The sequence below is a fragment of the Equus asinus genome, chromosome 11 (assembly GCF_041296235.1).
Source record: "Equus asinus isolate D_3611 breed Donkey chromosome 11, EquAss-T2T_v2, whole genome shotgun sequence".
Classification (NCBI taxonomy): domain Eukaryota; kingdom Metazoa; phylum Chordata; class Mammalia; order Perissodactyla; family Equidae; genus Equus; species Equus asinus.
This window is the reverse complement of record NC_091800.1, coordinates 32,848,146-32,871,182: the sequence shown is the minus strand read 5'-3', so window position 1 is coordinate 32,871,182 and position 23,037 is coordinate 32,848,146. Positions and strand designations below refer to the sequence as shown.

Genomic DNA, 23,037 nt, shown 5'->3' with positions numbered 1-23,037 from the left:
CAGCGCCACAGTCATTTCAAGACACAAATAGGGCTGAGTGATCTGCTTCCAAGCTCACTCATGAGCTAGTTGGCAGGCTTCAGTTCCCTGAGGGCTGTCAGAGAGAGTCTGTTTTGCCATACAACGTGGTGTGAGCCACTCCTGGGACTGCTCACGATATTGCCTTGCTTCCACCAATTCGAGTGGCCCAAGAGAGAGGCAGAAGCAGAGACAGAGATAGAAAGATAGAGGCAGAAGCAAGTCTTTTTAAAACATAGTATCAGAAGTGACAATCCCACTACTTCTTTCGTATTTTACTTGTTAGAAGAGAGTCTATAAATCCAGTCCACATTTAAGGGGAGGAGATTACATAAGTGCATGACTGCCAGGAACAGGGATCACTGAGATCATCTCAGAAGCTGCCTAGCACAAGAGGAATCAAATGTTTATATGACGCCAGAGTATTTCCTCACAGATTACATACTAGTTATGAAGAACATGTACCATTACAATGGAGAGACGTGACAGTTTCTAAACTTTGCATCACTAATGCTGGAACTTCCTGATATGATACAGTATAAATTTCACAACATCACCTATGAAGTAGTCTTGCCGTGTTTAATCTTTAGACTTAATTTTACTTAATAATACTTTGAAGGGATGGATGAAAGTTACCAACAGCATGAGGAAGCAGCCAAACAAACCCAGAGTGTAGGCCACGCTACAAAACAACCTTGTGGGACTCTTCAAAAGGTCAATGTCATGTGAAAAAAAATCTTGGGGGATTAATCCAAAAACTGAAGAGATACAACCAAATGCAATGTGTGAATCTTGGTTGGATGCTAGATTGAACAAAACTAACAAACAAAAATAGCTACAAAAGACATTTTGGGGATAATTGAAGAAATTTTAATATGTAAAGAAATTGGATTATATTATACAATTTTATTATTATACAATTAGGTGTGATAATGGACTTATAATCCTGTAGGAGAATGTCCTTATTCTTAGGATATGCTGAAATATTTTGGAGTAGTGTTATGAGGTCTACAACTAACTTTTAAATAGTCCAACAACCACAACATGTGTGTGCGTGTATATGTCCATACAGAGAAAAAACAAATGTGGCAAAGTGAGCATATAATGTTGAATCTAGAGTATACAGAGTTCACTGAACTGTTTTTTAAAAATTATTTTGAAAACTTTTCTGCATGCTTGAAAATTTTCAAAATAAAAATTTTGGAAAAAATTTCTCTCTCATCTTTACTTCCAAATAATTCTATTGGTCTTAAAACTCTATTTTCGCCAGTCTTTTCTGGAATATAGTTCCTCTCTGAAGAATGTCTAAAATAACAACTCCTTTCTTTTTCACTCAAGAAATTTCCTGAGAACAATTACCAGATACATCATGCCACTTTGTTTTTGAGTTGGTGATTTCTATTTTAGCTCCCTCACTCAACTGGAAGCTCTGTCAGGTAAGGACTAGGTTTTATATATCACTGCACAAAACCGATTGCAGGGAATTACTCATATTACACCACATCTGTTGATGCTCATTAACTTACACCAAAGAATAAAAAATAGAAGCCAAGCAGACAGTCTACTTTAAATACTAGCTTGTAGTTTATATAGTATAGAACTCATTTAGTTCTCAAAGAGCTCTACAATCTATATCCTAGAGACGCTCATTGTTATTCCCTCATAGACTTCACAATCCTTATTTATTTTTTATTTAAAAGCAGCACTTTAAGGCCTAACTTTAACATGATTAAAGTTGTCTTTAAATAGGGTTTTACAAAGAAGTTTATAAATCTCATACCACCAAAGTTTACCATATGGTAAAGTCCTTAAGTAACAGATAAAAAACATGTTTAAATTAATTTATAGATGGTTATTTAAGAAAAGGCATATAAAGAGAACAAGCGACCTGTCCTAAATCACCTAATCAATTCTCAATACTTTATTTCTCTTTTCAATGACACATGCTTGTTTTCTACTTGAAGAGTTGGACTGTACTTTACAGGAAACCTAAAATAAACTCTTAGGTCAAGAAATGTGACAATTCAGGGGCCGGCCCAGTAGTGTAGCAGTTAAGTGTGCACATTCCACTTCAGTGGCCCAGGGTTCACCGGTTCAGATCCCGGGTGCAGACATGGTACCGCTTGGCAAGCCATGCTGTGGTAGGTGTCCCACATAAAGTAGAGGAAGATGGGCACAGATGTTAGCTCAGGGCGAGTCTTCCTCACCAAAAAAAAAAAAAAAAAAGAGGAGGATTGGCAGCAGATGTTAGCTCAGGGCTAATCTTCCTCAAAAAAAAAAAAAGAAATGTGACGATTCATTAAAAAATATGTTTGTAAGTACTGTGTGTTTTTGGCTGCGCTTTATGAACATTCACAAAGATTTCCACGCTCAGTCTGCTTCTTGATATAGGTGCATTTCATTTACACAATAATAAATGATAAATCATTTATTTTGCTGATTTAAGGTTTTCATCCAAAAATTCAGTAATGGCTTCTTCATCTGCTGACTGAAGTAGTCTCTGAATTAGGTGATCCAGGCACTTCTCCCCGTGTAAAAATTCCTGATAAAAGAGAGAGTTATTAGGAAAACTCCATTACTAGAAATAAAGGAGAAACAAAGCAAAGAATTAACTGTGTATTTACTTGGTTTCTTTATAGTCACTAATAGCAACACAGGATTACCAACATGGTTCTACAATGTAATGACCATGATTGCTAAGTTGGGAGAATTCCCAGTTAGTACTGGCTTTTTATATAAAAAGTGAATCCAAAAGAGTAAATGGAATTCTACTATTCGTCTCAAATTGTTTAAATTAGCCTTTTGTTTAAAAACCAATCTCCTGAGGTTTGGATCTTTCCAACAACTCTGGAGACAACAAAACAAAGAGAGCTGAATCAACTTTTGAATTTACCACCTCCCTCTCTTTAAAATTCCTTTGCTCGACTTTTCTGACAAAACCGTTTTAGGTCCTCAAACCATCTTTGGGAGGATATGTTTGCTGAATCCTTTCTCCTCTTGTACCCTAAAAAAAATAAGGGTTTTTATTCTTGTCCTGAAAATTCTACCATTTTCCTTCATAACCCCTTATTTCCCAAGGGGAAAAAAGATTGAAACGCCTTAATGCCCAGGCATCTTGCTGCTGTGTTAATGTGCACACTGCTCCCTGCCATTCTCTCCTTGCCAACTCCTCTGGACCTGGCTCAGATAAAGACTCCCGAGACCATTCCAGCTCACACGCTAATCCTCCAAATTTAGATGAAATGGTTTATGACAGTTCCGTTTTATTCTTCAGTTGAAAATATACTGATTTTAAACTCTAGAAGTCCTACATGCTGAAACATTTAGGGGATCAGTGTCTTGAAGTCTGCAACTGCTTTCAAATGGCTCAATAGCAACACAGGCGTATATACGGAAAGAAAAAGGAGGTGGAGGAGGAAGAGAAGGCAAATGCAGCAAAACGCCAACGACTGCTGCCTTCGGTATAGGGTGTATATTGAACTAGTCTTTAAACAGGTATGCTTGAAACTTTCAAAATAAAAAGTTGAGAAAAAAATTTCTCTCTTATGTTTACCTCCAAGTGATTCCATTGGATGAAAACTGTTTCAGTTAGACTTCCCTACAGTGCCTCTCTGAGAAATGACTACAACAATGACTTCAAGTACTTTTCCTGTGTTATACACACTCTATATAACAGAGTTGTTGGGATTAGTGAATTAGCACAATTTCATACTTGAGAAATGCTCAAAATCTACACATTGGCTCAATGGAAATACTTTGTAGTGTTGGCATCTGGAACAGAAAATATTTAAAGTTTTTATGCAGGCACGAACTAATCTTATATTTAGTCTTTCTTGAATGGTCTTAAAATTGAATTTTAGATTAAGTGTACACATTTATCCCTCAAGTTAAACTGTAGGGGAAAAGATCTGCCTTACTATCTTTGTATTCCCCAAATACCTGTACACAGTAAAAGCTCAATTAAACTTTAAAATTAAACTGGAAGCAAAAGCACCATGATGAAATTAGAAAATTAAGACTTATGCCATATTGAGCATAAAATGAAAACTGATTATAAAATTAGTATGCCAAGAGTTCACATTATTATGGTATTGCCAAGGTGATTTCATCATTTGGAAATTATGTAAAAAGGATTAGCATTCTTACTGATAATCACATCACATTGAGAGTTCAGCTGGATTAACCAGAGTGCTAGAGAGAGGAAGATAAAGATCAATGAGTCTAGTTCCTAACTTTCAGAAGCTCATAATGTAGGGGTGAGCCAGGCAAATATATAAGCATCACAATAAAGTGCAAGAAATTAAAAAATAAAGGAAAAAGTGAGGGCTGTAAGGAGTCATTAATTTCGACAAGAAGGTGGCATCAGCAAAGGGTTTAGGAGGGAAAAAAATATTTTAATTAGATCTTAAAAAGAGAATAATATTTCTCCAAATACAGTCATGTGTCGCTTAACGACAGGGATATGTTCTGAGAAATGTGTCGTTAGGTGATTTTGTTGTGCGAACGTCACAGGGTGCACTTACACAAACCGAGATGGTATAGCCCACTACACACCCAGGCTAGAGGGCAGTGATCTTATGGGATCACTGCCATATATGTGGTCTTTCACTGACTGAAATGTCCTAATGTGGTGCATGACTGTAGAGGTAGGCAGAACGGTCAAAAGAATTAGTAGGAAGAGAGGCATGGAAACAAAGTACATTTAAAGCCCAGGGCAAGGGGAAATTTCCAGTGTGACTGGAATATAGGGCAGGGGATAAGCTGATGCTAAGGAATCTGCACAAGGAATTGGAGAAACAGAATAAAAATACAAAACAATATGTTACATGGTAGCCTGTGGTCATTATCTAGACAAAATAAAATAAAATAACCTACAAGAGAATTCATGCTAAGAATACTGGATGATCTCACAGAACCCAGGGATAGGAACGCACAAGGCTGCTGCCACCACCATGGGAGTGAAGCTGGGCCTTAGGAATAAACGAACGTGAGGATTCATATCATCAGGATTCTTTCCATCCTGTTCTCCTTTTTGCTCCTTTCCTTATACCAGCTTGGCTGGAAATGTGACTTCTGACCTCTTGTAGACTTCACATATTTCAGCTCCTTCCTGTCCTTCAGATTTTAATGTTTTACTACAACATTTTTTTCCACGCCATTTTCAAATTCTTTCCTTTCACTAATATGGAATGTTTTCTTTCTTTCCAATAAGCTGTTAGTGATTATTAGAGCATGTCAATATCATTTTCCTTATTATTTCTGAGTCTGGCATGCTAGTTTAGTAATAACATGTCAGTATTTAGCCAAAGTAAGATATTTTATAACTATTAAAGCTAGTTAACCTGCCTCTGTTTCATGACTGAATACTATACTGAGCACCTATGTGGCCATCTAAAAAACATTACTGGTCATAAGAATGTGGCTGTCTCAGGGAAACCATCACCATTACCAGAAAAACAACTGAAAGAATATGGTGCAATTAAAACAATATTGCCAAACACGCTTGGCTATTTCTGTATGTTTCCTGAGGAAAGGGAAGTTAGCAAGTATTTTCTTCTTTTTGACACAACTATTATGTTCCTCTGCAAGACAGCCTTAAATTGCTGAGAAGACACAGGAAGTGGTGGCACAAGATACACAGAAATTTCTAAATATATTAAAATCACAGACATTTCCCTTGCAAAATTAGGACTGTAATTCTGAGTATAGGATGGGACAGAATCAAGTAAAGGAGGCCTAGGTATCACATGGCACCAAAGAAAAAAATCAAAACCTTCTGTCACCTGCCTTTTCCACATAGTCCTTTATGGGAACGAGTTCATTTTCCGCTTCAGTGGAAGCAAAAGCAAAATTTTTCTGTGCTTCATCATTAATGTATTAATGTCAGTGGTCTCGGCTAGATGAGTTTTAGTTAGGTTAATGTTCAAACCATCTTGACAGGGTCTTTTCCAAAACAGTATTAAGCGTAACCCCTGAATCTCATGAATACACATTGTGGGAGGCAGAGTTCAAGATGCCCCGTGCTGTGCACACCTTGTGTAATTCCCTCCCTCAAGTGCAGGCAGAAGCTGCAAATATGATGGACTGTCACTCCAGTGATAGGTGACTAATCAGTTGACACTGAGTTAATCAAAAGCAATAGTATCGAGGTGGCCCTGGCTTAAACAGATGAGTCCTTAAAAGGCCTGAGCCATTCCTGCAAGAGATTCAGAGTGGGAGGAGGCACATGGAAGGGGCCACATAGCAAGCAATCGCAGGCGGTCTTTAGGAGCAGACAGCAGAGAATTCAGCTCTTTCATACTCGGACTTCTGAGTTACATTCTTCTGAGCTACACTACCCATGAGATTATTATTATTTTAAGCCACTATATTTGTTGTAATTTGTCACACAGCAATAGAAAACTGATATACGTGTATATATGCATACCGAGTATCTGTTAATACGTTGTGATTGCATAACAAAGAATTTCAAATTTAAAAGATAACTGTTTCAAACTGGCACAAAGACTATATTTCTTACCAGCGAACTAATACAAATGTTTGCAAATTTTAGAGCATCAACTAACATAAACTGGCTTAATGATTTTAAATTACTTGGCAATATTTTAGACATAACTGTTCAGAATTTGACTACAGCTTCTTCAAAAGTCAAAAGTACATAAAGCATACTCAGTAATATTACCTTAATATCGCGAACTTCATATGCTATCCTGTGGTCAGTGACTCTATCCTGGGTGAAATTATACGTCCGAATTCTCTCTGACTGGGCTCTTGTTCCTACCTGTGCCGTAACAAAAAGCAATTCATATTTTAACTTTATAATTACCTTTATTGCAATGGAAAAGGTACTTGCAAGTGACTTTTCTATTTCAACAGTTTAAATCTTTTTTAAAAGTCATATACAAAGTGACAAGGAACAATAATGGGCAGAAAATGTTTGAGACTACAGGTTTGTAAAGCTTAGTTATGGAACAAGAATTAATGTTTCTTTGGCTCTTCAAACCCCAAATACTTAAAACCAAATTATCTTTCCACCCCATCAGTTCTTCCTCCTGGTTTCTATAAATGACACTACCATTCCCTTCGATCCAAGTAGGAAACTCAGACATCCTGCAATTTAACAAACTTTTCATGGGAGCTTTCTACCTGCCAGGCTTATGACGTAGACGCTGGGGGCACCTCCCATTCTCTGACTGCCCACTCCCAACGGTTTCAAGGGTCTCATTATATCCTGCCCTTTCCATTGCTACCAGCTATCATTCACGGGCTTGCTACTTTCACCTGCATTCCTGTAAAAATCTCCTGATTAATCTTACATTTCCTTGCTTACATTGGGTTGCCCTGCTTAGTTGTCCTAAAACACAGTTTTCTGATTAATTTTCTTCTTTGGTTCCTTCTTGTCCACTAAACAGACACAACTCCACTCAGATTCAAGGCACTTCGTAATGTGGCCAATTTTCCTACATTATTTCTGAAGACTGAATTTCTATGATGCCACTTTTATATTATGTCATTATTATGTGTGTCTGTGTTAACTCTGCTAAAACATCATCTCAAGGGGTACTATTCCCTAACACTCTCCCACCATCTCTGCCGTTCCTGGTCCCATCAATTGAAATGTGTTACCTTCCTCCTTTGAAGCCCGGTGCACTTGGAATCTGCTCCACAGCGCCCCACAGTCCGCCTTATGCTATGTTGCTTGTACTCTTCTCAGTCTGCTCCTCTCCCTACCTCCCCAGCACACGAGGCACACAACATCCTCTCTCGCTTTCAAGTTTTAAGATAAAAAGACATTTCCATAACTTATTTTCTTAACCCCCTAAAACAAATGATATGAAACTAAACTCCTAAAGATGGCTGATCATCAGGAGAATTTTTTAAAATTAAAGATTCCAAAGCCCAACCTCAGATACACTGAATCAAGGATTATGTATCTTTAGAACATTCCCCAGGCCATCCATTCTGCAACCAGCCAGGTTTGGAAACTACTAGCCCAAAGCACCATATTAATGCCCAGGACCCCACCCAGATCCATTACATCAGAATCTCTGGGGGTGGGGCCTAGGCATCTACAAAACTCTTCAGGTGACAAGTGCAGCCAGGGTTGAGAACCCGGCATAATGCCTTCCATATAAATGCTATTATATATAACAGCTGAAGAAAAACTTCAGAGCATCAGAAATATCTACAAAAAAATTTCCTACAGATGGACAAGTTAATTGGGAGGCAGGGAGGTCTTTTCTGGCCCTTTAAACCAGACTACTGAAGAAGACAGACATATGCAATTTGCATAAGGCCAATCTTGAATACTTATTTTAAAAATTACTGTGTGAAACATCTGGAGCCAAAATGTCAAATGGCAAATGAATCCCAATGTCTTTTATTAAATCAAATGTGGCAGAGTTGATAATGTTTATGTTATCACTTACTTGTAATGAAGTAATGGTTTGTAAATGAGGGTTCCTATCTGCAAATGTATATACAGATGCTGTGGCTCGATCTGAGATCACGATAAATAGAGGACTAATGTATTACTTATCCTGTCACTTTTACTACTTGCAGGTTAGAATGTGGGTAAGGGAAACTAGAAGGGCGAAAGTGTGAAAAGACTACGATGTCTAGGCAAAAAGAATAATTAATGTTTAGTTTTGTAAAATTCATTATTCTAAAAGGCCACAAAATCTTCCAAATTTACTGTAGCACACCTATCTGCAGATAACACAAAAGCACAGTTATTTCTGGGTTCCCCTTTCTCTTCTAACCTACCTCAAAGACAAATTCTACTTTTTTTAGAATTTAAAATCATACAACACTTTGTTTACTTAAAACAATAATGCATTCATTTTGCTTAGAACTTATCTACTTATATATTTGAATAAATAATACTATCCATGTATATAGTACAAAAGGATATACAGTGAAAAATAAATCTCTCTTCTATCCCTTGTCCCAACACTGCATCAGTAGCAATCACTGTTACCAGTTTTCTGCAGTGCCATTTATTTTTGATCCCACATAAAGTTACAATAAAAGCAGAGGTTTTTAAATTTAAAAATCTTAAAAATCTCTTAATTTCCAGAGGATTATTTTATCTTTTAAACCAATTTCCTCTCAAGACACTTCTGATATAAACACTGGAGGGAAATAATTTTTATTTTACTCATATCTCATTTACTCATTTGCCAATTGGCATGTTCAAGTTTAGCCATAATCTGTTAGTCTATATGCATTTAAACTATTACTTATTTACAAATGAACATGTTTGCCTATGCTCTAAGAATTTCCATTTAATCAAGAATTAATACTACATTTTCTACATAAAATGATGACTTTTTGTACAGAGGTGTTAAATGATTACATCAAATAAATCTTACCTGCAGTTTTCTAGCACTTTGTTGTTGACGCTTGTCTTTCTCAATAATCTGCTGGTAGAGTCTAGCTCTCAACACACGCAAAGCTATTTCTTTATTTTTTATCTGTGATCGTTCTTGTTGGCATTCTACTACAAGCCCTGAAAAGCAACAGGGATCAGAGGTAAACTGTAGCCTCCACGAGCCAAAATAAGATAGAACTGAGGAACATTTTCTGATTAACTGAGGAAACAATCAGGAAAAGATCATAAAGGATTAAAAGCAGTTTAGATTTAGCACACTTCAGAAACTATATTTGGTTATGATGGTAATAGCGGTAGATGGCTATTTACATTCTTATATCTAAATAAGAAGTTTCAGAAGAGAAGACTGAAGGCAGCAATATCTGCATGCAGATGGTTACATCGTTTGATTCCCAGAGCTCTCTTCTCCATCCCAGCCCCTCCAGATACTTTCACAGCTCAACAAAAGCAAACTACTGCCACCCACTGTGCAGTCCTGCTCCACTCTCTGTTTTACTCAAGGAGAACTCAGCCCTTCCCCTTGAAGTCACAGATACACATGGAGCTGATGTTTTAAAAATGACTTTACATATAGAAACCAATGAAAAGAAACAACCCAAACTCTTTAGAAGGAAGAGTTTAACACTGAATGTTTCTCAGTTGTCTTGGTTCTAAATCCAGCTAATCAACACGTCCAACCACATACGTTTTGGTTAGCCAACTTCGGGATCTGAGTGGGTTTGGCCCACTGTGCAGCCCAGTTACTCGCCCAAATCTAGCCCTGAAATGCTGACCCTTGATGTCAGATGTGTTCTTAACTTTGCAGCTCCCACTCTGAAGGTCTGAGTCCAGCTCTGCTTCCAGGTACATTAGCGGCGAAAGGTACTTTTCTTTCTGAATCACAAAACCCAAAAACCCTATTAGCTTAGGGCAGCTGCAGTAATATGGTGGTAACTATTTTGCTGGAGATTTAAAAAATTTCTATCAAATTCTACTCCAAATTATGTTTCCTCCCTGTCTGAATAAGCTACAATCCACACCTGCTAATACTTTTCGTAGGGCACCTAGGTTTCACCTCTATTAGTTTAGACTTATTTCTTGACTGTTTTGCTGCAGCCACATGTTTGAGCTGGGGCACCAACTTGCTCACATCTTCCAGGCATTTGCCTGGAGCTCTCTTGAATCTGGTATCCTTTTTTTCACCAACCAAAAGAATATGAAAATTTCCATTTCCAGATGGCCAGACAGTCATAAGCTTTGTTTCAAATTCCTCTTCTTGTCAGCTGACCCATGCTGAATTTTGCCTAGACACCTGCACTATTCCTCTCCAGTGGCTCAAGTCAGAAATTTTAGCTTAAAATTCTTACCAGTTCAGTAATTCCTAAGGGAATCGCTTGATATTATATATACATATATTTTTTCTTTTTCTTTTTCCTTCTTCTCCCCAAAACCCCCAGTACATAGTTGTATATTTTAGTTGTAGGTCCTTCTGGTTGTGCTACGTGGGACACTGCCTCAGCGTGGCCTGATGAGCAGCACCATGTCCACGCCCAGGATCCGAACCAGTGAAACCCCGAGCTGTGGAAGCAGACTTCGAGAACTTAACCACTCGGCCATGGGCTGGCCCCCAATTATATATTTTAACACACTTTCTATAGGGGAGTATTTAATCATAAGTATTCCCTTAGACACAGAGGATAGGGAGGAAAAAGGGTATGTTGAATAATAGAAGAGCTGTTGAAACAAGGTGCTGGGGTTGTTAAAAAAACTATAAAAGGGCTTTGGAAAAAAAGTTTTCTCAGTGTTATTTCAGTACTCTACAGGAGATTCCAAAATTCTACGTAGCAATAGTACCAAGTGGGTATTTAATATACATTTGCGGAATAACTAAATATATTATTTAAAATATTTGTAGTTATAAATGAGAACAAAAATATCATATTTTTATTCTAAAAAGCTCATTTAAAAAAATTTTTAACATCTCTGAAATTGGGATACATCTTACCATCATTGGAATATCATCACTTAATTGGCAGTGATTTTTTATTCCTTCACAGTAATAAAATAGTGATGTGTCTTTCAATTGACGCATTCTTAGGTTAAGGTTAGATCAAATAAGTTATACATAATCAAAGGCTAAATAAAAATCCTTTAACCTTAAAAGTGCAAACTGATGTAAAAGATTAAATCTGATGTGGAACAATTAAGTGTTATCCATAATCTATAATGATCAAGAAAGGCAGTGTAAGAATTACAGAGGTCCACATTCACTCACCAATGGGTAACAAACTAAAAAGCTACCTTTAAAGCACAAAATACTAATTTGTCTTCATTCTTGTTTTGAAAAATTTTACCAAAAAAAAGTAATTTTTCCCTGTATAAACATCTAACCATACCCCTACGGTACTACTCTTCCAATGGTAGAAAATGGAGTTACACAGAAGCAGTAGGTTAGAAAAAAAGTGATTCATCAGAGTCCATGTGCAAGGAGAAAATGGAAGAGTGACCTACAGCTCTCACTTTCAGTTGAAGCAGGGACATAGTTCCCACGTTAAGGGTTTTGGGATGAAGAAATAGAAGAAAGGCTGAGTCTGCAGTGCTGTAGAGGCTGAAATCAGGGTAAACCTCAAAGTAAGAAGTAGACTCAAGAAACCACTTGCTCATAACTACGTGGATTCCTAAGAGTCAGCAGGCCTCGGCACGCCTCGCCTAAGAGGACTGTTTGAGGGTCAAGTTTCAGGCCTCTTTAAATCAAAGAACCAGATCTAAGCGGGTAAAAAATAAATCGGCCCAAGGTAAGTTTGGCAATACAAACATCAGTCACTTTTTGTAAAATCAGTAATTTATGGCGGCACAGGGTGGTTTTACATTCCTTCATTATGTTTTAAAGTATTTTGCTTCATTTTGTCAGAATTTTGGTCATCTTTTACCTTACTTTTTTTCAATTTAATTTTTAATTCTTCTTAAGCTAATTACTGTTCTGCTCTGCTTATAATATAGAATACAGTGTTTAGATAAAACACAACAAGTATCCCACAATTTGTGGATTTCTTAAGTAAATTATGGTAAGCTACAAAAATTATAACCTCATTTTTGGTGAAAAAGGATATATTTATATATGCATAGAAAAGAATTTGAAAGGATATGCACCAAAGATATATACCAACAATGATTACTAGGTATTGTTAAAGATGTTTTCTGCTCTTTTGCTCATGTATATGTTCTAAGTTTTTACAGTTTCTTATGGAATAAAAATCCACAAAGAAAACTTAAGACAAATTATAAAATTATCCTATTGTTGGATATTTAGGTTGTTCTAACTTTTGCTATTATAAACAGTACAAGAAATAATAATTGGCTGGAAATGAATTTAAAATTGATACCTGATTTCAAGATGGCCTCCTCTTTCTTTTAAAAATCACACTAAAACAAGAACAAAAACTCCATCTGAAATAACATGAGGTGATGTATGTAGTCCCCAAACACAATATATAAAGACAGAAAGTGAACGAAAGAATAGCAGACGACTTAGCAGAGCAGGAAGGTGAGACCAGCTCCCTGTAGTGGGAGATGCCATCCATCTGCCCTGCTGAGCACCACAAAGGCTCAGGAATTGAGGCGCTGGCTACTTCATAAGTCGAGGCTGATGATTCGGGGGCTAAAAACAGACAATCTATATAACAAGCAGATCTTCGAGTCCCCTCCCTCAATCTGTAGGAGGCAGGAGGTATAGTCTTTAGAGAACTAAATAAGGAAAGTCCCCGACTTGAGACTAGGTTCAAAGGAGGGCAAGTGTGAGGTAGGGGCCTGAAAACAAGAGGACTAAGCAAAAGTTTGCTTACTGAATGGTGAGACCTTGACCTCACTCTCAGATGTAGGCTGGAGGATCCTTCTCAGGGGAAACAAACTCCCCAAGAGAAAGCATCTGCAAACACTGACATTTGGGGGTCCCTAATAAAAAAGCTGATTACTTATCTAACTGCCCTACAGTTGAAACTTACCAGTGGATAACTGGCACCCATGCACTCAGAGCTTTTAGAATCTCACTCTCAAATATATACACACAGCCAAGGATTCCTAGACATTTCCAACATGGAAGCAAGACCGAAACAAACAGAAGAAATAAACTCAGAGAAAACAGAGATGTTGCAAAAAGCAAAAGAAAACCTCAGGGAAACTAAAATGAATATCCTTGAGCAATGAAAGAAGAAATATGCATCAACAAAACAAAAGGATGCTAAGAAAAAGGGACACAGTGAAAATAAGAAAGGGCTCTTGAAAAATTTTGTTAAAAAGAACACATTTTAAAAATTCAGTGAAAGAGTTGGAAAAAGAACTAAAACATAAAGTGAAAGACCATGTAAGAGAAAAAAGAAGAAAATTATACAATGAATCCAAAAGGTCTAACATCTGACTAAGAGAAATTCCAGGAAGAAAAAGGAAAATGGTAAGAAATTCTTGAAGAAAATATTTCAGAAGTGAAGAGCATGAGTCTCCAAATTGAAAGAAACAAATACAATGGAGGACAAAAGCTTTAAACGTTACACGTGGAAATGATTTTCAACAAGTGTTCTCGATCAGTGAAGTATGAAGCTAGAATAAAGCTATTTTCAGACATACAAAGTCTCAAAATATTTATGTCTCACGCACCTTCTCTCAGGAAGCCACTTAAAGGTGAGCTTTGCTAAAATGAGGGAGTAAACTAAGACAGATGATATGGGATCTAAGAAACAGAAGGCTCAAACACAGAATAGAGATGAAGGGAACTCCCTGACTGTTGGTGACCAGGACCACCTCTGTGCGGCAGCCCTAGAGAGCAACCCATCCATAATAATGGAGTGTTCTGTCAGAGGTGTCGCCACAAAGCCTCAGCCCTGTAGAAAATTGAGTTAATTTCATTTTATAGAGCTTTTGGAAGATGTAGGAAGACTTAGAATCAAAGAAAACTAAGCAAATAAAAAAATGAGGTAATTACTAACTTTAGGAAATGAAATCATAGTATACTACTTGACTCAACAGTGAACACTATTTACCTGCTCATTATGTAAAAACAGTGAAGATTAATTTTGCCCAAACATAAATACATTAGGAAGAGGATCTTATAAGAGAGCCAAAATCTTCATCTACTACGTTAAAAAGTCAATATATAATCTTATAATTAATTGATTGGAACAGTACTATCTGCCTGTTATTTAGAAATACTGCAGTAATTACCAGAAAAAGAATAACTAAGAGTTTAAAGGAGCTGCCTCTGGGTAACTGGAATTTAGGGTTGAGGAAGGAGGGATAGGGAGGAGGAAGAGGTCTAGCGAGCTGCTGTTTTTTGCTATAGGACGTTATCACTGGACTTTTAAAATCATATCCATGTAATGTAAAAATTAATTTAAAAAGAAAAGAAATTAAAAAAAGTTTAAAAATCTGAAAAATGACAGAAATACTTATTGCATTGAGGACTGCAAAACTCTCACAGTGTACCAAAATTACCAACATTCAAAATAACAGCAGGAATGCAATGGAGCTGGCAGTCAATCTACAAGGTGACAAAAGATCCCTGGCAGTGGCATGTCCAATATTACTTTTGTATTTCATTTGTTTTTAGGGTGGAGCACGTCTGGTTGCACACTCTTGTCCAGTACACCTGGACAGCTTCTCTGAACAGGTCTGCATCCTTTGAGAGAAGTACCTTTTCCAAACAGATGGAGAATATAAACACACAGGGGACCTCAGACTCACAACCCCAGTGTCACCTTTAAAGGGTTTGTGCAAGGAACCAGACACTAACATAGGACTATTTCCTTCTAAACGCTGAACAGTTTTATAAGATGTGAAAAAAAGTTAAAAGTATAAAAGCAAAGGGACTTGCTTACCTGTGGGGACATGCACAAGTCTGACAGCACTATCAGTTGTATTAACATGCTGCCCTCCTGCTCCTTTGGCTCGAAATGTATCTATTCGCAAATCCTTGGGGTCCACTTTCACATCTACCTAGAACAAAACGTATAACATAAGTAAATTCTACACTCAACAAATACTTCGAATACTAAATTTATTCCAAGATTTTTCAAATAAACTGTACTGTTTTGTATTAAGATAAGTCATAGCCATTAGACTAAGAGGTGAAATATCTTATACCAAAGAAAGGACCATAAACTCCCTATTCCAATGGACGCTATTTTTTAACACTGACTCATGATGCTATGAGATGACTGAGTTATGAGATCTTTCAAAGTTTCATCATCCATCATCCCACAAAGCTACGTTAGATGCAAAATAAACAAAATATATATATGTATGTAAGTATATATACTCATTATTCCCTGATCCTGTATTTGCAAATTCACCTGCTTACTAAAATTTATTTGTTCCCTCAAATCAATTATTGCAGTACTTTCACAGTCATTTGCAGACACGCACAAAGCAGCAAAAAATTCCAATTGGGGCATGTTTCCAGCCAAGGTCAAACAAAGTGACAGTCTGCTTTCTTGTTTCAGCTCCTACAAAGATGAGCAGACGATGAAGACAGGAGGGTGCAGAGCAGCATAGTGCAAGAAGTCCCAGCTCGGGGGCCAGCTGGATGGGGTCTGAATCCCAACTCTGGCACCTGTTAGGAAGGCAGCCTCAGGCAAGTCACTTAACACTTCTCAATTCCATTTTCTCTTTTGTAAAATAAAACAGAATCTACTAGGGTGAGTTGTTTTTAGGATTTAAGATTATAATCTATATGGTTATATATACATAATTTTTTCCCTCCTAGGAGAAATAGTTCAGTATTCACTAAATCACTGTTTGCTATGACTTCATAGAACCTAACTACTGCGAATAATGATAATTCATTGCGTGCACGTGCATGTGTGTGCATGCCTTTATTAGTGGACTGAGCAGAGACACCCAAAAAGACATGTTCTTGCTCTAACCACTGGAACCTTATTTGGAAAAAGGGTTTTTGCAGATGTAACTGAGTTAAGAAGAGATCATCCTGGATTATTCGGATAGGCCCTAAATCCAATGACAAGTGTCCTTATAAGAGATACCTAGAGGAGAAAGAAGAGGAGAAGACCCTGTGAATTCGTAGGCAGAGATTGGAATTGTACAGCTTTAAGCCAAGGAACACCTGGAGACACCAGAAGCTGGAAGAGGCAAGGGAAGATTCTCCCCCAGAGCCTTTGGAGGGACCATGGCCCTACCAATACTTTGATTTTGGACTCCTGGTCTCTAGAACTGTGAGAATAAATTTAAAGTTTGTGGTAATTTGTTATGGCAGCTTTAGGACATTTTCTTCTCTCTCTCTCTCTATACACACACACAAACATATATATATATAAACAAATAGTGATAAAATAGCCTGTTTTTGAGGGGACATTTAAAATTTTTCCCCATATTTATCATTTATTATGGGATATCTAATTATACTAGAAAGCAAGGACACACTCAAAGACTCGGGGTCAATTTCAAAATAGGTTACCCCAAAAAGGCTACTACTGGCCAAATCCGAGACAATTTGAACATCAAAAACAATAGTGCTTATAACTCACTGAATTTAAAAAATAAATCCATATGTCTATAATAAGGTCAATATATGAAACTCAATATATGAGTTTATAATGAGGTAAAATAAAAGAGAAAGAAAGCAAAAAGCAAGGAGGAGAGAAGGTAGTGGAGAGGAAAGTATTCTACAGAAAAGAATGCCAGTTAATACACGTACAAGGAATGACAGAATTAGAAAATCACCATCTTGCAACCTGAAACTAAGTAACTGATTTGGGCAAAGATAATGGATGGATGTTAAAACTGTGGAAGAAAAGTGTTGGGAAGAGGATATATGTACCCTAGAGATTACTTAGTAATTGCAAAGGGAAAAAGCTACTTTCAAAATACACATATTTTTGTGGTCACCATCTTAACTAAATGCTCAAACTAATCCTCACTAGAAGTGGGACAATCGGATATTATGTGCCTTCTGGTAAGATGCAACATGAATATAACTACCCCTATAAAGTATTCCTGCTCAAAACGTGTAAACTGAATGGAACGGAACATTTACATACAACTTTCAATATAATATAGGGGATAAAGGAACAAGTTAAAGAGTACCATGAAGAAACAACCAGATGGATCCAGAATGTGGGACAGTCTACAAGACAAAGGGCCTAGACTCTTCAAAAAGTCAATGTCATTAAAAAAAAAAGTTGGGGAGCCAGCCCTGTTGCCAAATGGTTAAGTTCATGTACTCCACTTCGGCGGCCCAGGGTTTTGCTGGTTCGGATCCTGGGCACGGACATGGCACCACTCGTCAGGCCACACTGAGGCAGCGTCCCACACGCCACAACTAAAACATACAACTATATACTGGAGGGACTGGGGGGAAAAAAAGCAGGAAAAAAAAAGGTCGGCAACAGTTGTTAGCTCAGGTGCCAATCTTTAAAAAAATAAAAAAAAGAAAAAGGTTGGGAAACTGTTCTAGACTTAAAGAGATCTAACAACTAATTGCAATGTGTGAAACTTGATGGGGTTTTGGTTAAACAAAAGATATAAAAATATTTTGGGGATAAGTGGGGAACTATAAAATGGACTAGATATTGGATAATTGTGATATCGTCATTTATAATAAGAAACATAAATTTGGTCTTCATCCAAATGAAGCTTTGGTACAGAGCTTTGGTACAGAGCTCCTAAAACCCTCAGGATTTCCTGAGTGATAAGAGAGAAAAGGTGTCTTCTGTTATTCATAACAGGTCCCTTTCCACTGCACTTGAGTTTATGTTAATGAAGTGACTTTTGGAAAGCCCCAGATAACCCAAAGGATGGGGGCTAACTGCCAGGGAAACCAACCATGGGATCAGAGGGTTACAACTTTCAGCTCCAGCCCCCACCCCCAAACCCCCAGGGAGGAGAGCAGGGCTCAAGGCTGAATTAATCCCCAACACCCAATGATTTAATCAATCGTGGCTATGTGTGAAAGCCTCCATAAAAATCCTAAAAGTACAAGGTTCAGAGAGCTTCCAAGGCTGGTGAACATGTGGCAGTGCTGGAAGGATGACAAGCCTGGAGAGGGTACGGAAGTCTGCACCTCTTCCCACATATTTGTCCTATGCAACTCTTCCATCTGGTTATTCCTGAGGTGTATCCTTTATAATAAACCATTAATCTAGTAAGTAAAATGTTTTCCTGAGTTCTGTGAGCCACTTCAGTAAATTATCAAACCTGCAGGGGGGATCGTGGGAACCTCTTGATTTACAGCCAAATGGTCAGAAGCACAGGTGATAAGCTGGACTTGCGATGGGTCTCTGAAGTGGGAGGGAAGGCAGTCTTCTGGGACTGAGCCCTTAGCCTGTGAGATCTAAGGCTATCTCCAGGTAGACAGTGTCAGAACTTAGTTGAATTGTAGGACACCTACTTGGTGTCCATAGAGAACTGAAGAATTGTTTGATGGGGGAAAAAAACTCCACACATGGAGTATAGAAGTATTCTGTGAGTTGACAGAACACACAGGAGGGTTTCCTAAACAATAATATTACAGAGTTATGATTGATCTTCATAGACCATTGTATGGAGTTTATGTAGGAGAATGTCCTATTCCCAGCAGATGTAAGCTGAAGATTTGGGGGTAAAGTCTCATAGTGTCTGCTATATCCTTTATAGGTCACTTAAAAAATGTATATACAGGCTGGCCCGGTGGCCCAGTGGTTAAGTGCGAATGTTCTGCTTTGGTGGCCCAGGGTTCGCCGGTTCGGATCCCGGGTGCAGACATGGCACCGTTTGGCAAGCCATGCTGTGGCAGGCGTCCCACATATAAAGTGGAGGAAGATGGGCATGGATGTTAGCTCAGGGCCAGGCTTCCTCAGCAAAAAGAGGAGGATTGGCAGCAGTTAGCTCAGGGCTAATCTTCCTCAAAGATAAATAAATAAAATAAAATAAAATAAAATAAAATAGATAAATAAATAAATAAAATGTATATACAGAGCCAGCCCCAATGGCCTAGTGGTTCAAGTTTGGCATGCTCTGCTTTAGTGGCCCAGGTTCAGTTTCCAGGTACAGAACCATAGCACTCATCTGTTAGTGGCCATGCTATGGCAGTGGCTCACATTAAAAAAAAAAAAAAAGAGAGATGGGGGCTGGACCTGTGGCTGAGTGGTTAAGTTCTCACGCTCCACTGCAGGTGGCCCAGTGTTTCGTCAGTTCGAATCCTGGGCCTGGACATGGCACCGCTCATCAAGCCATGCTGGGGCGGCGTCCCACATGCCACAACTAGAAGGGCCCACAACTAAGAATATGCAACTATGTACCGGGGGCCTTTGGGGAGAAAAAGAAAAGAAATAAAATCTTTACAAAAAAAAAAAGAGAAAGATTGGCAACAGATGTTAGCTCAGGGTGAATCTTCCTCAGGAAAAAATTAAAATAGAAAAGTAAAAAATATATAAACACACATCTATAATAATCTAGCAAATGCGGCAAAATATAAACAATTGTTGCCTCCAGGTGAAGGTTACAGAAGTTTTCAGTGTGGTATTCTTTCAACTTTCTGCCTGTTTAAAGCTTTTTTTAAAAAAGGTTAGGAAAAAGAAAAATATGGGGAATATGGCTGTATTGAATTAATACAACATAGATCCCATATGGATATTATATCACTGACTTCAAAATATTATTTGTGGAATTCATTTTGTTTCCTAAGATAAAACTTAGGGAACCACATTTTAAAAGTGTCATGGATTCTGTTTTATGAAGAGAAGTCATTTCTATTTAAAATAAAACAAAACATCTTGCTCAGGGATAAGAGGGGCAGCTCTACCTGGGGAAGAGGTAAGGATTTCCGGCTAGAGTCTGTGAAGTTCACTCTGCAACCCTGGAAATCACAGATTTTCCTGGAAGCTAAGGCTTCTCAGCACAACACCCATTTATCAGACAAGTGCGTTTGCAATGTCTCTGGGGGAGGTTACCTCATCTGGTTGAGGAAGGACAATAACTGACATTGTTCCTGTGTGAATGCGCTGCATCCTTGACGACAGGCCCACCTCAGGGATCCGCTGAACTCGGTGAATCCCACCTTCATACTTCAAATGCTTATAGACACTGTCCCCGGAAATTCGGGCAGCCGCATGATGTAGCCCACCTAGGAAAAAAAACCAGCCAGAAACATTAATGAACTCTACTCTTAAAGGGATCCGGGTCTTAAATGCTCTCAATCTATGGCCCGAATGTGAGTACAGAACCTAAGATGCAATCACATAGAAGGGACAAAACTAGATTTTCCCAATGTAAGTGTATTAATACATAAAAGGAAACACATCAAAATATTATTTATGGTTATCTCTGGTGAACAGAATAACAGCATATTTTTTATTTTACTTTTTTTACTTCTTTTGTTTCTAAATTATCTATAAAGAACAAATTTTAATTTTATAAAAACACTATTAGAAAAAAAGGAATACTAGGAGGTTTTCTGCATTGAACTACTGTATGCAATCTTAGGCTAATATGGTGCCATACATAAAAGAATGATCAATAATATAATAATTTGATAATGATAAATAACTACAGATCCTCTCAAGTTTTAAAAAAATTTATTGAAATTTAGCTCTCTCTTATCTGTGGAACAGGAAGATAAGCACAAAAAATCTTAATGCCTAGGCTAGCTTCTTATCAAACATTAAAAAAATTTTTTTTATTATAAAATAATATACAGACATAGAAAACTACATGAGTCAAATGTATGGCTTAATGACCACAAGATCAAGAAAAAGAACTCTGGGGCTGGCCCTGTGGTCGAGTGGTTAAGTTCGCACACTCCGCTACAGGCGGCCCAGTGTTTCGTTGGTTCGAATCCTGGGCGCGGACAGGGCACTGCTCATCAAACCATGCTGAGGCAGCATCCTACATGCCACAACTAGAAGGATCCACAACTAGAATATACAACTATGTACTGGGGGGCTTTGGGGAGAAAAAGGAAAAAATAAAATCTTTAAAAAAAAAGAAAAGAAAAAGACTTCTGTCAGTCACCCCAAACCTTCCCCACCCCTTCTAATGAGTAACTAGTATCTCGACTTTTCTTTCCTTATTATAATTTTATTACCTAAATGTGCTTCCCTAAGCATTACAGCTTAGTCTTGTCCATTTAAAAAAGTTTGATATGTCTTTTTTGTTTTTTAAAGATTGGCACCTGAGCTAACAACTGTTGCCAATCTTCTTTTTTTCTTTTCTGCTTTTTCTCCCCAAATCTCCCCAGTACATAGTTGTATATTTTAGTTTTAGGTCACTCTGGTTGTACTGTGTGGGATGCTGCCCCAGCGTGGCCTGATGAGCAGTGCCATGTCTGCACCCAGGATCCGAACCAGCGGAACCCCGGGCCATGGAAGCAGAGCACACGAACTTAACCACTCAGCCATGGGGCCCACCCTGATATGTCTTTTAAATCTCTTAATCTATAGGTTCATCATCCATCTCTTTTGTTTCCTACAAATTATATGTTGAAGAACCTGGGCTGTTGATCTGCAGAATTTCTCACAGTTTGGTTTTGCTGATTATGTACTTTTGGCACAATTCAACCTGTTCTTCTCCCCTCTGTACTGGCTGCAATTTAGCAGCTGGATCCAGAGAGTGGAGCAGACACCAGCTTGAGCTCCTTCACGAGACTGCAGGAGGCATGTAATGTCTGGTTATCTCTCTTTCTATGGGCTTGACAGCCTTTGATGCTTAACGTATCATGGGGGTTATAAAATAGTGATAGTCTAATTCTATCATTTTTCTCACTTATTAGTTAAAATACATTTATAAAGAGACATTTCCCTTTGTCTACTATTTGATTACCCAGTGATACAGTTATGTAGGAAAGGCAGGATAAATGCTTGATTCTGTCCCTTTACCGGTTTTACCAATATATATTGTTTGCCATATAATGAATTAGGGTCCTTTTAATCCTCTGAAGATGACCAATTATTTTTAAAAATATCATTATGAACTCAAGGATGTGAACACATCTAGCATGTTTAAATCAATTGTAATTATTATTATTGAAGCTGAACTTGACCCATCTTTGGCCAGTGGGAGGCTTTTCAAGTTAATTTCTGAGTTTTCTGACATGCCTCTTGTTACGGCATAAAAAGATTTTCCAGGATTATCTTGAACATTTCTTGCTCTGACCTGGAATCAGCCATTTCTCCAAGAAACCCTGCTTCCTTTCAGAGAGAAATAATATTTCACTATTTGGTGCTAGGGATGTTCACTACTGCTGAGTTGGTCATTGTTTCTAGGCCTTTTCAGCAGACAGACATAGGAAATACCTCATGAGTTCATACTGATGCTGAGACACAATTCTCCATTGGTTTCTTGTGTTTCTGTACATCTTGCAAATAAGGCACTTCCCGCCCCTTTGTTCCAGACTATCTTTTTTAAGGGTGTCTGTATAGTGAACAGCTTTGGAGAAATGTCTCCCTCCAGAGCAAAAGACAAATTTGTTTCCAGCTTTGGAAGATAGCATCGTCTTCTAGAGCAATGGACAGGCATGCTTACTGCCCATTAAAAAAGAATTGAGGGGCTGGCCCTGTGGCCGAGTGGTTAAGTTCGCGCGCTCCGCTGCAGGCGGCCCAGTGTTTCGCTGGTTCGAATCTTGGGCGCAGACATGGCACTGCTCATCAAACCACGCTAAGGCAGCG

The 23,037-nt window shown here is 38.0% G+C and overlaps 1 protein-coding gene across 5 annotated transcripts in view; it reads right to left on the bottom strand.

Moving 5' to 3' along the window:
• Window positions 1–2,397: 2,397 nt before the first annotated feature.
• MTRF1 (mitochondrial translation release factor 1) overlaps window positions 2,398–23,037 on the bottom strand; it is a 37,937-nt gene continuing 17,297 nt past the window's right edge. For 4 of the 5 annotated variants that reach the window (XM_044779904.2, XM_014854845.3, XM_044779905.2 and 1 more), the window contains 5 exons: window positions 20,326–20,498; window positions 15,259–15,376; window positions 9,393–9,529; window positions 6,701–6,799; window positions 2,398–2,560 (listed from right to left, as the gene is read on the bottom strand). In XM_044779904.2, the coding sequence (XP_044635839.1) occupies window positions 2,447–2,560; window positions 6,701–6,799; window positions 9,393–9,529; window positions 15,259–15,376; window positions 20,326–20,498 (641 nt within the window). In that variant the 3' untranslated portion in view covers window positions 2,398–2,446. Of the gene's footprint in view, window positions 2,561–6,700; window positions 6,800–7,644; window positions 7,786–9,392; window positions 9,530–15,258; window positions 15,377–20,325; window positions 20,499–23,037 lie in introns of all 5 variants that reach the window. The other variant, XR_006533914.2, reaches the window with a different exon arrangement.